Consider the following 17,503-nt stretch of genomic DNA (forward strand, 5'->3'; position numbering starts at 1 on the left):
AGTACGGCGCGGCATATAAGCAAAACCAAGGTCCAGCGAGGAGGAAATAATCTCTTGATTTGTGCCGCGAATAAAATCACTCGATTCATTTTCGTCCGTGCTGGCCTTATCTTCGTGCACGCTGGGAAAACGGTCGGAAGTCTGACGTTGCGGCACGTTTCGTATTCGCAATATTGTCAAAAATCTACTTGGGTATTCGTTCGCCGCCTACAGGCATCTTAAATTTCTATCGGATTCGTTGTCGGAGATATTAACACGTAAGTAGGTAGGTAGGTACATATGTACGTATACGCACTTTGTTTCGCCAAATAAGAGAGCAGATAGATAAGTTTAAAATAATCCGGGTCTCTTTCTTCTGGAGTGAAACTATTTAGAAACGAACGAGCGCGGCGGGCGATCCCGCTTCCACCAATTATCCGTCATCTGTCGTTCGGTGGACGGCGATAATCAATGTAATACATCACGACGAAATGGAATATAGAGATAGAGGGAGCCATTGAAGGTTCGAGGCGCGGCGAAGCAGGAAAAAGTCGCTCGGTTGTTGTTGCTAGACGCGCATCCACGTCGCAACACGAACGACAGACGAAAATAATTCGATTGGCAGCGGATTCGATTTAACGTGAGAACCGGACCAGTTGCGAGCAAGGTGAGGCCGAGGTATCCGGGGCCGAAGGATCATGTCATACATACACGTGCGTGTGTGTATACAGATACAGACAGATACAGGATATGGGTGTATATATAGGTGTACACAACGAAGCGCTCCACCTCGTCGGGGCTCATATAATTGCTGGCATCCATAACGCTGATGTATTTATGGCATTAACTCGCCTCTTTCTCGTACGCTGCCGCCCCCGACCCACCCCGCCGTGGCCATGCCCGTACCCGTCATGCAACCACAAGTAGAAATAATTGGTTGAAAACAGCGCGCTCTCAGGCGGCAATATATCCAGCTTACTCCCCGCTGTCGCATCGCTTAGATCACTTCCCCGCCACCAAAACTCGCTGCCAGCCCGCCTCCTTCGTTCTCCACCTTCTTCCACCGATTCTCTCTTCTTCCCCCTTCCGAGATTCTTCTTCTGCTTCTTCGACGCCTTCCTGCGTTTCTTCTTCATCATCATCGTCATCTCTTTCTTCGTTTCTTCGTTCCTTCGTTTCTTCTTCCAGCTTTTCTTTTTCGTCGTCTCCACCTCCTCCTCCTCCTCCTCCTCCTCCTCCTCCGCCTCCTCCTTTGCTCTTATCCCGCTTCACCTCACCCCTCTCATTTGAATAGCTCTTATTTATGAAAATTGAATTGAATGCTTCTCATTTATGAAGGTAATTGGTACCTGTCACGAGTCCTGCCGTAGGATATCCTACTTTATACGCGGATAAGCGGCGATAATTATTCTTGCAATTGAATTTATTTCTATAAGTCTCGTTTTCTTTCCGACGCGGTCACCGGCGCGGCGTTCCTGCGTGCCGATCGTTCAACCCCCGTCGCGAAACGTCGCGTGCTAGAGGGGTGCGAAGACCAGCAAACGAGGTTGCCTTTTTTCACCGCGCTGAACGCTTTCAGCGGTGTTGGAGCGTAGAGGCTACGCGACGCGACGCTTCCGTTGGACAGGGAATAAGATTCTGGATAGATTTCCAGCAGCGGAATCGAGTCGAGGGAGTAAACCAGAACAACAGAACTAATACTAATCTCTGATAAGTTATTGCCGAGTAGGTAGCGAGTATTTACCTATCGGTGCCCGAATAATCAATGGCGCGTAATCAATTTCTAATACTACCCCGATAATTTATCATTATCCCTACCAAAGCTGCGCCAACGTTTTACCCGCATTGCAACTGCATACATACCTACCTACTATAACACCTACATTTCTTACTTGCGCGGACAATAATTCTTATAATTCATCTACTCGTGGTCCGTTTCTGCGGTACGGTTACGGCTTCTAATCTCGTTTGCCATTTTACGAGCGGATCCCTGGGATGACAGTGCACGCAGAAACAATAAAAAAGAGCAGTTCCTCTCAAGTTAAGCCATGTATCCGATCGTATCGTTTTCCGTTCGCCCGTGGCTCGGCTGGGAGCACGGTTCAAGCAAACAGTCCGAGGCACGTATCACGACCGTGGTCCAAGCGAAAGTCTGCTTATCGACGCCACTATTGCTATCGTTAGACCGGGCAAGTTGTTCCCTCGTTCCCTCGTTGCCTCGTTGGCGAGCAGTTCTCTCGATGGTCACCTCTGTCCGTGGTGTGCGCATCCGTCCAAATCGAAACTGGTATCGATTCGCGAATCCTCGCTGGCCGTTGGCTAGCGTCAACGGAACAAAAAGGGATGGCTAAAGCAGAAGGCGACCGAGTAAGGAAACGGTATTGGAACGATCAAAGGAATCCGCGCGGGATAAACGTACGTGCATAATTTTAATACCGTTCCCATCGACCCTGAATATTACCGGTAAAGCTCTTCGTTCGTCCACCATCGAACAAAGTAGGTAGTAACGAAAAGAAAGAAAGAAAGAAAGAGCAAAGTAGTGGTCAAGCCGCCAGCAGTGCCAGTGACAGTGCCAGCCAATCGCTGTCACGTAACGCGAAAATTATCGTTCCTTGATTGCCGCGTAATGCGTCCCGGCGATTTCGCCGACGTCCAGGCGTTCAACTTTATCGTCTTCCCCTATTAAAGCAGCCCGGTAGCTCGAACACGTACGATTATTCCATCTTTCACCGCTGGTAAAACTACCATCGAGCGTAATCGGTGTCTTCTAAAAGTCCCATCCTCCTCCACCTTCTGTTCCCGTCAATCCCGTCCGCCTGTATGTGGACTTGCTGTCGGCATCCATTTATCCGTTCTCGCGATCATAGATTAACCGATCTTCTGCACGGTTGGGCTCGGTACCACGTGCACCGTAATATTGCCATAATACCCAAGACGGGGTGGAAAAGGATAACGAAGAAACAGGAGCTGGAAGGTGCGGGTCAGCCAACTTTAAGATGATTTTTTCGGGCGTTAGAGCGGAGCAGAATGCAGAAAGACGGTGGTGGCGATAGGGCGTCAAAGAGGATCGGGCGGCAGTAGGAGCACTCGTCTTGGCGTCATCGGGACTCCTCCGTCATTAAGCACACCGGTCGGCCGGTGTCTAATTAAGCCGGACGTTAAGTGGGGGCGTTCGATAAAGCCAGGCCGTCCGATAAATTCGATTCGCTGGACAGCCGGTTAATACCCGGTGTATACGGGGGATACCGGGGGCCAAGATAAACCGCGCGTTTTTCAGGAAGATCTCGTTTCGCGGACAGAGGCGGAGGATGACGGACCGAGGTAAACGGAGTCCTTCTTCCAGGGGAGAGAAGGGCGGATGATCGGCCTCTCTTGCTCCTTGCCCCCTTTCTCCTCCTCCTCCTCCATCTTCTCCTCCTTGTCCACTGGTTCGGCTCGTCTCCCTCGGAGACGTTGGTTCGTATAGGAGAGCGGAGGAGCGGAGATATGCAAACGTCTTGCCGCGAGACGGTTGAACATAACTCAGGCACACGTACGCGAGCCAACGATGCACACAAGTTCCTACTACTGAGGACACTATAAACCTCGATACCGGGCGAATAAAATCCCGGATTTACAGTCCTGATACCGAGCGAGACGGTCCTGTCCTGTCCCGGTGCTGTCCTGTTTGTCGCTGTCGCACGGTGTGGGTTGGCTCATCAGTGATGGCCACGTCCCGCAGTATCTTTTCCCTCGGCATCGAGTAGACCGGCCAATCTCGGACTCGTACACGCGCCTGCATTCGACTTACGCACACATCGAACTGGCCGAGAGTTGCACGTTGCACGTACGGAAATCGACGTATGTAGGTACGCTCGAGACGATCTTGGATCGTGCTAGTATAACCGGCACGGTTGTATTTCCACGCGTAACTCGTACACACGGCACAGGGCTAGCCGCGTGTGCGTACAGTAGGTTGTATGCGTGGCTTTCGCGATACTTAGAGAAACCGCTCCCTCTTATCACCCCTCCCGCGCGCCCCAGCAGAACCTTGTTCGATACCATTTGAGGACCTCCAATAACCTATCCGAGCCATTCCGATAGGAGCTGTCAGCCCGCACCCACACGCTGTGCGCGCGAGGAGCCGCTCCGCGCAGACCGGATAAGCCTGAGCGCAGGTGTGCCGCACAAAATCGTCTGATCGACGTGCCGAGTGCGCTGATCTCGATGACCTTCGCCAAGGGTTTCGATTCGACGACGCCGCAGTACATGAGGCACGCCCCGGATACCATCTCGTCGAGAGGTCCGACGTCCGAGGGTACCAGGGTTCTGGTACCGCGGGGCGAGTACTCCGGTACCATAGTATCACTAACCAACTGCTGCCTCGCCACCCTCGTCTCCTATCCTTCTGCCTCCCCGCCATTCCTTCCGATCAGCCGCTCTAGGTACCACTCTTTCCTATTAGCATCACGGTCACCTATTCTTTTCCACCGTTTCGGACACTAGAAGCTCTCCATGGTTCTCCCCTCGCTCCATACGCTGTACACGCGTCTCCCTTCGAGTAACGTATCGCACGCTCTTCAACTCGCCCGGGTCCCTGGATCGTGCCGCTTCTCGGGGATAGCATTGGTCAGCATCGATCCTGATGCGCGAAACTACTTATTCGTCCTCCCGCGATTTCTCCTCCTCTCTGTGATTTTCGACGCTCTCTTGATTTGTCTGTATCTTGGGAGTTGCGTGAGTCCCTTCCGTTGTGGTCCAGGTGATGAATCGGGTATCGTTCGTCGTCCACGACGTTGACTACGTACCCACCACCCTCGCTCGACATTAGCCTCGAGACTACTCCATCAACCATGCCAGACGATACGACTGTGTCTGTGAAAGTTCACCGCTGACTCGTTTTCTTCCCTTGGGAGGGGACTGGTCATTTCCACCTTTTCGCACCTCCGACTTTCGGGAAAATGGCCACAACTTGCGCGTGCTTGATCATCGTCGTCGAGGTGGACAAAGTTTGGGGAGGGGAACGAGAACGGGAACACGACCGAATGCCAAACGGTTCACCTAACCGCCAACGCTTGGAGATTTCAGAGAGTTCACAGAGACTTACGAGGTTTGAATAGGTATATACAGTGTGCATTGTAGGGGAGATCGGGGTAAAATGAGCTTTCTTAGTTTATTCTTTAACAATAGAATATATTTACAAATTTTTGTGACGTAATAAATGTATGTAATATAACAATGACAATTATGCAATTCAGATATCCAAAAATGTAAATTCGTTTAAAAAATTAAAAATTAAGTTTTAGAGACTTCCGATTGGTTTCTTTTCAATTTAGCTTTTTGGATAAATGAGTCAAAAATGTGTTAGTTTAACTCCAATTTTTTTCTGCGTGTTTAAAACAAGCTTACAAACATACATGTGCACGCGTTTGAGAAAACATTAATCCTAACATTATTAAATAATTCATTTTCCACCGAGTACATATTCGGGGTAAAGTGACCGGGGTAAACTGAGCTGCAAAAAAAAGATGCGCGAGTGATGTGCGCAATATCCTAAAACATCATTATTTTTATGTGAAACCTGTCTTCCAAAAATTATCGAAGCCTATTTGAAAAAAATTGTGATAAAAAAATAAAAAATGTTTTTGTTAAAAAATTTATTTAGATAGAATAAGTATGTATTTTATTAATAATTAGGTATGTATTTGTTTTATTAATAATATGTCAGACTGATCATGTAAACAAAGCTCAATTAAAAACTCATTTTCAGAAAATGAGAAAATGTGTTTATACAAAGTACCTACAAAGTACAAATTATTGACGTTAAAATTGTATTAATGAATATATTTTTTAAAAAATAGTGTAAACAGTTTAAAAATTGTAATAAAGTTAATTTTATAATTACATCCTTCATTAAAGCTCGTATTTTATTGCAACTCACTTTACCCCATGTATGGGGTAAAGTGGTCGTTTTCGCTTGTTCTTTTCAAGTTGAATTTTAATATACTCTAAGTTTATTTTAAGTATTGCTATTCGTCATGTATCAATAGTGCTGTTTAAATTACGTTATAAATCTATTTCCACACATTTTTATTGAAAGGGAAAAATTTGATTGGACTTGAAACTTTTTTCGGCTCACTTTACCCCGGTCGCCCCTGCATGCATAGTGAAAGGGGAAGAGGAAGAAATAGCGTTTCCAATAGACTCCTATTATCCGAGGATGGGACAGTAATGGAGGCGGGATGACCCCTCCTCTCTTTCGATGCGTAAACACGAAGCATTGCGATATACCTACACGAGAGCATTAGGCGAAGGAGACCAGCACAGATTCTGAGAATGCATATAATTAAGCACGCCGCATCTCGAGAATCCTGTGTATGTGCGTGTGCCCAGGTTTGTGTAGTGACTCGTTCGAGAGGCAACGTGCTCGTGTGTACCTTATATAGATACGCATAAATATATGCCTTGCCATCGTTGGTCCCTCCACCCCTGCGAACCTCTCAGCCCCTGAGATCCTCATCCCCTCTGCCCCCGTCTCTCAACCCTGTTCCACTCTTCCCCCTTTTCTTGCCCCACGCTCAACGGTGATCTATGTATCAGCCTGTGCTCGCCGAACCGGGCAACGTGTGTCCGTCCCCCTCGTGTGCTTACTTTATTATCGGGGCTCAAATGAGAATTTATGCAGACATAAACGCTCGTGTCAGCAGCATGCCGCGTAGGTGGGGAGACACACCGTTCAACGGGCATCTGTCACCCTCTATGCTCTACCTGGTCCGCCTTCAAGACAGGACTATGCTCTTTTTCGCGGTCCATGCGAAATTTAAGGAATCGCGAGAGCAGGCGAACGAAACGGAACCCCCGTCCTTTTGGATGGAACCATAGTTTGGTGGAACGTCGCGTCGATGAGCCTTTCGATCGGACGCGAAACGAAACGATCGCAGCGATCGCAACGAGTCATTTTTCGCCTTCGCCGATTTGGCGAAGGAGGGCAGCATCCTCGATATAGCGAAGCGTGGGCTACGCGAACCCCCTTCAGGCTCGTAAATAAACGAAACCTACGAGAATACGTCGTATTCGACTCTTGCGTGAATAAATAAATGCCTCGCGAGGAAAAAACCTGCATTCTCTCTTGCGATGAATCATCGTAAAAGTGTCCGCCCGTTTGGTATATTCCAGTCGAGGTCTTTCGTGGAACGTACCTAGCTAACAATTCCTTCGATCGAAATGCAATTTACCTTCCTTATCCTTTATAGACTACTTTAATAAGCATCCCGTCGAGAAATATTAGCGGCTGTAGAGATAGCCCGTTTACATACAGCGCGCTCCTCTTCCACGTCCAACGTGCAAATACATCGAACAAATCGAAAGCGCACTGGAATATTTGTCACCGTAACAGCCGAGACTTGAAACTCGATTTCTAGCGTGGATCGACTTTGAGGGCTTTACTCGGATTAATGCGGAAGTCTCAGACACTATGAATCGTGATTACCATATTATCGACGACACTTATCAACGCGCTGCAACCTCTAGCCGTTCGAAAGAGATTCTGTTCGCATTTCACAGATTGTTTCTTCGCTGCTTGGTGAGTAATGTTTCATTCGTTAACAGGTACGTATGTATATATGCGCGTAATCGTGCTACTGTCTATGACCTCCGAGATATGAAATATGTTGAATCGTTCCGCTAGACGTGGGACATGGTACAAATTAATTGTTAATTGAAACTACCTAAGCGATCCAATAGATATGTTAAAAATGCGAGTTACGGTGTTGGAGATTTCGTTTCGTTTACCTTTCGAATTATGCGAGCCGTAGTTATTGCGCGTTATTAATTAAAAGAACGGGCGGAAATTTATACGGGAAGGTTCGCGGTGATATTGAAATATCGGCGGGAAATGATATATTTGGAGTTGCGTTTTCCTTTTTTCCGATTATCCGTTCAATATCAGCGCTGACGTAAAATGTATCATCACTGTACGGAACGGAAGGAACGGTACCGCCATCACGCATCCGAAAATTAATCGGCGTGGGCGCAGCCGATAACGAATGGTGTTCCCGCCAAACGGCCAGTATATTTTACTTTGGACTCCAGTGTCTGTTATTTTGCGCGCATTCTAGCTGTCCAGCGGCACGATTTACTCCCGGACTCGATCAGAAATTCTCGACTACCGTGGATGGACAAATACCCACTGGAATCCATTAAAAAATTGCCATGTCCCGGAGAATTGTCTTTTAATTGAAATTGATCTCCGCGGCCCTGGAATATTATATCCTTCGCCGTTTCTGCACGAGATATTGGAACGTTACGGGGCATTATTTGTTTCAGTGACTGGCATACTTTCTTCCAATATATCGCGGCAGATCATTCGTACGTACCTATGCCCGTGTAGTACGCATGCATCGATGCATCGCCGTACATGATACGTACTCGTCAAAGTAAGCACATATCTATTATACGTGCATACGCATACGTTCGGACTGTCACGGATAATTTACGGATCTACTATTCCTAATTTGAATAGTATTCATAAAACTTATCAGCGACTTGTACCTACATACATACATACATTCGTGCATACGAAACATTCGCTCGATCGAAAGTCGAAAGTATGTGTGTCAGTTGATTTATAACCTTACTTATTCGGAGGTTGAAATGTATGTACTTACGAGGATTGCAGGGAACGTTTGAAATGGTGCGCGTCAGGGATGATACGGAATCGACGGACAGAGGGTGAGTTTGCGCTGGATGGGATCGAATGTTCCTAAGGGGTAAAAATCGATAAACACTCGGTACTCTGCTAGAGGTGGCTAGAGGCATCCAGCCACGTAAAGTTGGCGTTGCGTGTTGCGTGCCGTGGGTGTACGACGTGAACACCACTGCAGGTTGGAATGAGTGTGGCTGAGTGTGGTCGACAGGTGGCGGTAGTGTGGTAGGTTGCGCGTCGTTTTCCGCCATCTTTAGTTGACGGATCCGAGGCAAGAAAGGCCAAGAGGTCCGTGCGGAGAAGAGATAGGTGGAGAAGAGCGAGTGAGCGAGCGTCGGGGGCAAAAGGGAATTTGGTGGAGAAGAGCGTGTCGCGGTAGTGAGTCATTCGTGTCGCCGTTCGAGCACGATTCACGAAATCGCCTTCGGTCGGTCTTCGCGATACGGTAAGCACAAGTAGAATTTCATCGTTCGCCATTACGTCGACCGATAGGAGGAAAAAACTTGTCATTTCCGTGACGGCAGTGTTTACGCTGGGTGTGTCAAAGTGTTCCTTCTCTCTGTCTCCTTTCTCTCTTCCGCTATCGTGTATATAGTAGCCAGCTCTCTCTCACTCTCTCTCTCTTTCTCTCTCTCTTTCTCTCTCTCTCTCTGTCTCTCGCGCCCCTTCTTCCGTTTTCGCTACCCTGCCGCTCTCCGCACTCCGCTCTCCGTCGTTCGTCGATCCTCGGAAAATGGTGATGCATTGCATTCTCGGAGGCTTTGTTGTGCCGCACGCCCACGCGCGTCCCTCTACCTTCGGAAATCGAGCGTCGTTCGCGCCTCGTGTCTACCTTTAGCCCCGATTTAGTCCAATATTCGGCCGAGCTGACGCATTCCTCGGTTTTCTCCGTTTCCTCGGTTTTCTTGCTTTTCTGTGCCCGTGACTGAAGCGACTAAGGCGGAAGCTGTGAAAACGATTACAGAGCAGGAGAATCTTTCGATCGTGGCCACATTCCGTACGGTCGCATCCTCCTTCCATTCTTCGCGATACGGTGCACTGACCCTACGCGCCGCGACTTGGCGTCTTCGAATCTTCTAGCGAGTCCTGTGATTTTTTTTCGCGAGATCCACCACCGTTTCCTATTTCCTTCGTTACGCCAGGCGAACAAGGTGTACCACGTTCTTCGCTTCGTACGATGTTTTTTATTATCTATCTGCACGTTTCAAAAGGGATTGTCAACTTTTCCTTGCATGCTTAATCGCGACGTGTTTGTGCTACCTTTGTGGATTCTCAAAAAATACGAAGCAATAGCACCACTGCTATACGTTACAGTTTTTCTTTACCCTAGGTGTGGATAGATTCTCCCGTAGGAGCCATGAGTTATCAAATGTCGTCCAACCAATCCAGACCGAGTGAGTAGTCCTTCCGCCATTTGGTATACTATTATCGTAAGCGTGTAAGAAACTTACCTACTCTTATTTCCTATGATCGGTGTTGCAGTTTCCCATGGGAATTACCAGGGCCCGGGGGATCTACCCATGGGTTCCGCCAAGGAACAGACTTTGATGTGGCAACAAAATTCATACATGGGGGATTCTGGAATTCATTCCGGGACCGTCACTCAGGCGCCGTCCCTGTCGGGCAAGGAGGATGACGAGATGGAGGGGGATCAGCTGATGTTTGACTTGGATCAAGGGTTCGCTCAGGGTTTCACTCAAGATCAAGTCGATGAAATGAATCAGCAATTGAGTCACACAAGATCTCAGCGTGTTCGAGCTGCTATGTTTCCAGAAACATTAGAGGAAGGTATCGAAATTCCTTCTACTCAATTCGATCCATCTCAACCTACCGCCGTACAGAGATTGGCGGAGCCAAGTCAAATGTTGAAACACGCAGTTGTCAACTTGATAAATTATCAAGATGACGCAGATCTTGCAACTCGTGCGATACCAGAATTGATTAAGTTGTTGAACGACGAGGATCAGGTTGTCGTGTCTCAGGCGGCAATGATGGTTCACCAACTTTCTAAGAAAGAGGCCTCTCGTCATGCTATTATGAATAGTTTGCAAATGGTAGCCGCGTTAGTTCACGCTATTTCGAAAAGCGACGATCTTGAATCGACGAAAGCGGCAGTGGGTACGCTACACAATTTGTCCCATCACAGACAAGGCCTGCTGGCTATTTTCAAAAGCGGCGGTATTCCCGCGCTCGTGAAACTTTTGAGCTCCCCGATGGAATCGGTCCTCTTTTACGCCATAACGACTCTCCATAATTTACTGTTACATCAGGATGGCTCTAAAATGGCTGTGCGCCTTGCCGGGGGTTTACAAAAGATGGTTGCTCTACTTCAGCGTAACAACGTAAAGTTTTTAGCTATAGTAACGGATTGCTTGCAAATCCTAGCTTACGGCAATCAGGAAAGCAAGCTAATCATATTAGCTTCGCAAGGACCGATAGAGCTGGTACGAATTATGCGTTCGTACGATTACGAGAAGCTTCTATGGACCACTTCGAGAGTCTTAAAGGTGTTGTCGGTTTGCCCTAGTAATAAACCGGCAATAGTAGAAGCCGGTGGTATGCAGGCACTTTCGATGCATCTCGGTAATCCGAGTCAGAGGCTGGTCCAAAATTGTTTGTGGACGCTACGAAATTTATCAGACGCTGGTACCAAAGTTGACGGATTGGAAGGTTTACTACAGAGTCTTGTACAAGTGCTTAGTTCTACCGATGTAAATGTCGTTACATGTGCTGCTGGTATCTTATCGAATCTCACTTGTAACAATCAACGTAACAAAGTAACGGTATGTCAAGTGGGGGGTGTGGACGCTCTCGTTCGTACCATCATTTACGCGGACAGCCGAGAAGAGATCAGCGAACCAGCGGTGTGCGCGCTCCGTCATTTGACTTCTCGTCACGGAGAGGCGGAAACGGCACAGAATTCCATCCGCTTAAATTATGGAATTCAAGTTATAGTGAAACTTTTACACCCACCTTCGCGTTGGCCACTCGTTAAAGCGGTGATTGGATTGATTCGCAATCTGGCGCTCTGCCCTGCGAATCACGCCCCACTTCGCGACCACGGGGCGATTCACCATCTCGTTAGGCTTCTGATGCGTGCTTTCCCCGAGACACAGCGGGTAAGCGTGACTTTCCATTCGATTCGATTTAATTCAATTCACCACCCATCCATTTATATCTAACACGGTCGATTCTTGTTCAGCAGCAACGATCATCAGTGGCTAGCACCGGAAGCCAGCAAACATCCGGTGCTTACGCGGACGGTGGCGTTCGCATGGAGGAAATAGTGGAGGGTACCGTTGGAGCGCTTCACATTCTCGCGAGAGAATCCCACAATAGGGTCATCATAAGATCTCAAAGCGTGATTCCAATTTTCGTACAGGTTCGTAAGTTGGAGAGCTTTCCAACTGAATATTCTCGATAGTAGCTATTGGAAAGTATTTCCCCTTTGTGGTTTACTAATGATCGTTCGATCGTATTGCTGTCTCTCTGCAGTTGCTATTTAACGAGATCGAGAATATTCAACGCGTAGCGGCTGGAGTACTTTGCGAGCTTGCCGCCGACAAGGAAGGTGCTGAGATAATAGAGCAGGAAGGTGCTACTGCTCCTTTGACGGAGCTGCTCCATTCGAGGAACGAAGGTGTCGCGACTTACGCGGCAGCCGTTTTGTTCCGCATGAGCGAAGATAAGCCGCAGGAATACAAGAAGCGGCTCTCCATGGAGCTCACCAACTCTTTGTTCCGCGAGGATACAAATCTGTGGAACAACGCAGACTTCGGAATGCCGCCAGATTTACAGGTATCGTAACCCATAATATCGATGCATGCTTCGCTTATGCCGTGGCTAAATTTATTCCTTCACGAATACTTTGTACTCGTAACATAGTGTAGATTGTTCCGTTTTTGCCTGGCGGCATGTGCTGCTGCTGGTGTAAGAGCCATCACTCTCGTATTTATTCCTATACCATGCTAGCTTTCGTATAGGCTCTAGGAATCAGGTTTGTAGGGCAGCCTGCCAAAAAGTCGATATTAGCGCAGGAACAAGTACTCCGTTTACTTTTACGATTGGTTACATCGTGTTATGTTTAAATTAAGCCACGAGAACACAATAGTATAAGCGATTATACATAAACGACCTACTTAGCAATAGGTACTTGCATACGTAATCTTCCCCACCATGTAAGTTTAGAAATGTATAACTAGATAGTTTACAAAAGTGAATGTCGTTATCCATTATTCCAGTCTGCACAACTTAGGTACGTTTCATCTAGATTTTTTTTTTCAATCCGACGCGAAAGGGAAACGAATCTATTTTTAGTTTATTCCTAGTCACCTCGTACACGTTTAGTTGAACTAATCGCGAAATAGGGCCCCAGGGTCGTGCCTAATGGAGCAATGGAACCTGTAATAAATGTACAGCGATCACTCTCTTATGTTCCTCGGTTTGCCTTACGTTACATTATACATATCTTATGCATGAGAATGCGTTTCACCCCATTCGTGTTTCACCCCTTACAGGCTGAGTAACAAAATCAATCGCGATTACCACTTTTAGTTTATTACTACGAACACGTTATACGTATCTATACTATACATACATATCGTATCGTCTTTAAACGCCAAGTTTTTACGTCACTTATCGATGATAAACTTACCGCGACAAGTATGTCGACCCTAACTACTCTCGCCGCGCCGCGGTGTTAATGACACGCCTGCCAAAGAAGATACGTTTTGTGTTGACCTGAGCTACCTAATCTTCAGGACATGCTTGGCCCTGATCAAGGCTATGATGGTATGTATGGCCAAGGACCCCCTAGCGTACACAGCAGCCACGGAGGTCGAGGGTATCAGCCGCAAGGTAAGTTACGAGCGTTATCCTTTCTGTCCGATTATTGCTTTCGAACGATCGATAAGATCCACTGAGCCGTAGATGGACTTACACAGACTTCTTTTCCACGCGATATTAACGGTTCCATTTCGTAAACTCTCACAGTACCTACGTTCTATAAAGAATGCTGCAACACGAAATATCTGTGGAGAACGTTTCTTTTCTGTCTTTTTTTTCTCTCGAAAATAAACGCGCCTTCCTTGTTCGTGCATCGGGAACATATTGGTATGGTGATGCGGGTTTATGTGCTCGTGTCCTCTGTTTTCCACTTGTACGATACGGGATCGAAAACTTTTAATAACCCATCTATTTCTTAATATTATCGACGATAAGAAGAAGAAAGCAATGCATTTAATCGTATGTTATTTTAACAGCAGCTTAACCCCTGGACTTATATTAAAATACAGGCTATCAACAGTATCTCGCAGTAACATAGGTGACACTCAGCTCTTATGTATTCTTCTGTGCTTTCTTGTCAATCGCTAAATGTCTCTTTACACGCTCTTTGTTTATACATGGAATATTACACTCGATTCACTGTGTTCTGTAAATATTACATGTAATGCACGTTTTGCGAATGCCTTTTCTTTTCTCCCACGCATAGCAGATCTAGACCGTTCTCTGTAACACGGTTATTAAACCTCCATGCATGGTGTATTTGTATTTTCATTATCTTTTCTTTCATTGAACGTACTTTGTGACGGAAAGAAGCATAGAAATGTGTTCGTAAGTAATTTTAGATAAGACGTTTTCACGGCCGTATCGAAAGAACACGTTCCGCTACGATTTGGCGTCGTACGAGTATCGCGAACAAAGCTTGTTTCCAAACATTGTGTTTCGCTACAAAATCTCTTGTAAACAAAGTCAGGTTTTTTATTCATATGTACTTACCTGACCCCGTTTCAACTACTCCTCTGTCATTTTATTTTCATTTCCCCCGTTCCCTCGACCAACTTAACTTAATTGTCTCGTGGGCAATTATTTTGGAGTTATCGTTTGTCTTTACTTCGTTAACGGAGAGCAACGAATGATCCCCCCCCGCGCGCCCTCGGGCAAGAAAGCGTTTCGCGAGTACTTTGCAAAGTTGTGCTCTACTGGTTGAAGATACTTTTAGCAGGATCTTTAGCGGTGTAGTTCTTGTCGATAAACGTAGCAGCCTGGAGGAGACTATGTTGGGTTTATCGTAAATTTTGTACGAAACAGGTTATGGCCAGATACCAGTAGATTCGATGCAAGGGTTGGAAATAGGTGGAGGGTCGACATATGGCGCGATGGACACTATGGACGTAGCGCACGAGGGTGACCTGAGTTTCGATCATTTAGAAGAGCTTCCTGCACCGCCGCAAGATAATAACCAGGTGGCAGCCTGGTACGACACCGATCTCTGAAACCGTGCCAGCACCAAATCTCCAAGGAGAAACGGACTCGTGAGGCTCTTAAATAATTTTAATACAATACTAATAGTATCGTCGTTTTACTCTCACCCTGTATCGACCGAGATCGAAAGAATTTTGACGAATAGCCGTGGAGCCAGAGGTTCCTACTCGCGAGGGGACATTGCGCGAACGAAAAACTACGTAAACACACATCACACATTACACACGGGAAGCGCGGGGCAAAAGAGTTAATGCTTGTTTTTACGCGAAAGAGACAGGGTACGAAATCATGTTACACGATCACTGCAGCATTCAAATCAACTGCATTGATTCCTAGAAGTATGAAGTAGGTTATACTATATACAAATATGTGTGTATATATATATATATATATATTTATATATCTATATATTTATATATCTATATATATATATATGTATATATATAAATACAAATATATATATATATATAACTTACCAATGTCGTACCTTAGATATTTATAATAAGGGAAAGAAAAAGTTATAGAGGGACTTGAAACTTGTTGGAACCCGAGGACATCGTCGACGGTATTCGACGGTATTCGGCGGTTGACTTTTTCGCTCCATGAGCCCCGTCAACTAACAAGTACATAACGTCGATTTTATACCTACCCTTTTTTTTACGTATCTTGGAGATCGTTCACGCGCCGAAAGAATGATGTCCTACGTTTGATATCGTAGCTCTAAGAATCAGGGTGAGAAAATGTAGAAAAGACGAGTGAAACGTCACGTATTCAATGACCGTCAGTATTTTATTTCGTTCGTAATGGCGTGCATTAGTCCGAAGTCTAAACCGTAAAGCATTTTTTACTTGAACGGGGACAGTTTCATCAAGATAGCAGTGGTTTCGCACGCGCGGATCAAGTCGAATTGATTTTCTTTATTTTAGGAACCATTTGCTTTCACGCGTCAAAGAGTTTTCGCGACGGAACCACCGGATGGCAGCTGAAAGTACATAAATGACGAACGATCATTATCGCATTACGTGTTTTATACCCTACATACTCGTTGCATTTCACGATTGTATTTTTCAGTACCTACACCCGTATCTCATCGATCTCTTTTAACTGCTTGTCGTTTATCTTTTAACATAAGGAAGATTCGTTATAGTCAGTTTCTCATTACGTATCGGTGCGCCGACGAATTTTATATTCGACTTCTTGTCAGTGATCGTGCTGTTGCCTACCGAACAGCGATCTTGCGACGAGAATCTTCGAAGATAACGTTCGATCGCGTACCTATGTCCTTGCGAGTATGCACATACAAACGTTCACGTAGGGGCGATCAAGGTACTCGCGATTTCGACGGGTGTCGATCGAGGAAAACGTTAAACGCGCAGCGATCGTAACGATCGTAAGATACTTTTGTCAGAATTCTTGCGGTCGAATCGATCTTTTTAAGTACGAGGCGGTATACAATATCAGCAATAAAGTTTCCCTGGTCGATGCGATGCGACGCGATACGATACGGCACGACGCGACGATCGTTTGCTCGCTTATCGTAATTCTCACTGACAACTTTCCCTTGTACGTCTTTGGGACAGATCAGAAAACGGTGCAATGAAACGATAGCGGAGCGTCGACCAGAGGAAACGCATTGCCCGACGCTGTCGATTGCCTGAGTAACCATTATATCATAGATTTCCTCCGAAACTTGCGAATCTATCGAGTCGCAGAGAGCAATTACCTATTTATACCGCTAATCCCGAAACGATAGTATCATTCTCGAGTATCAGTGAATTACAATCACGTATAAATATAAACGAATATCAATGAACTTTCGCATTACGTATTTTACAGGGTAGTTATACTTAATTTCTATTATTATCATTAACGTAGCTACGCAATCGTGGCGGGGTACTCTGCATCGTTCGATGCACCGTACGCGCCTCCGATCGCTGTCGATGTATTAGACCTAAGAGAGAGACACGTAATTCGTACACACCATGTATATGTATCGTTTAATTGTCCATACGAATAAACTGAACGATTAAGTACTCGAACCGCATTAGATACCTATATTCTCTTCTCACCCGTCCCGCTCCGACGAGATGCCGGTTTTTACCTCTCAGCAGCTCAGCACGTTAGGGACAGCCGTTAGCACTGCACCATTACACGGCGAGTGGCGACACGGGGTCAGAGCCTTCTTAGGATTTCAACTTGCGATCAACCGATCACCACACGATCCTGTCCCACCGTATAAGTAGGCTCCGACTGAATTTCCCCGCACGATTTCTACCGATTTGCGAGCAGCTCGCGTTTAAACGGTCGATTGGTGATCGAAATACCCTTTACGGCGCGGCTACGCGGCCAGATAGCCATATAGATAGAACATTCGTTTCACGGGATACTTGTCACTCGTACCTACGTAGATGGAGATGTGCGTTGAAGGAGTAACGCAGCCAGCCAAATTTCTCCGCTGGAATGCGCAATAATTTAGACGCAAAGGATAATATGTTCGTCGTAAGAAGATCCCGGACGGTGCACTCGAGGAATTAAGAGATTTCGGACTAGAGAGCGAGGGAGATCGAGGGGGCAGGG

At 46.4% G+C, this 17,503-nt stretch overlaps 1 protein-coding gene across 8 annotated transcripts; it reads left to right on the forward strand.

Moving 5' to 3' along the window:
• Positions 1–8,899: 8,899 nt before the first annotated feature.
• On the forward strand, positions 8,900–16,959 carry Arm (armadillo). 8 transcript variants are annotated; one of them, XR_013086768.1, is made up of 8 exons: positions 9,130–9,398; positions 9,993–10,056; positions 10,145–11,781; positions 11,865–12,044; positions 12,158–12,460; positions 13,423–13,519; positions 13,924–13,985; positions 14,753–14,940. XR_013086768.1 is itself a non-coding variant. In XM_076823520.1 (8 exons), the coding sequence occupies exons 1-7, from the start codon at positions 9,396–9,398 to the stop codon at positions 14,935–14,937; spliced, it is 2,469 nt and encodes an 822-aa protein (XP_076679635.1). In that variant the 5' UTR covers positions 9,132–9,395; the 3' UTR covers positions 14,938–14,976; positions 15,853–16,959. The 8 variants fall into 8 exon arrangements, 7 of the variants coding, with proteins under 7 accessions (XP_076679637.1, XP_076679641.1, XP_076679635.1 ...); XM_076823520.1 differs by lacking the exon at positions 13,924–13,985 and adding an exon at positions 15,853–16,959 and having other exon boundaries at positions 9,132–9,398; positions 14,753–14,976; XM_076823522.1 differs by lacking the exons at positions 9,130–9,398; positions 13,924–13,985 and adding an exon at positions 8,900–9,107 and having other exon boundaries at positions 14,753–16,959.
• The last annotated feature ends 544 nt before the right edge of the window (positions 16,960–17,503 follow it).

The sequence above is a fragment of the Andrena cerasifolii genome, chromosome 11 (genome assembly GCF_050908995.1).
Source record: "Andrena cerasifolii isolate SP2316 chromosome 11, iyAndCera1_principal, whole genome shotgun sequence".
NCBI classification, from domain to species: Eukaryota; Metazoa; Arthropoda; class Insecta; order Hymenoptera; family Andrenidae; genus Andrena; species Andrena cerasifolii.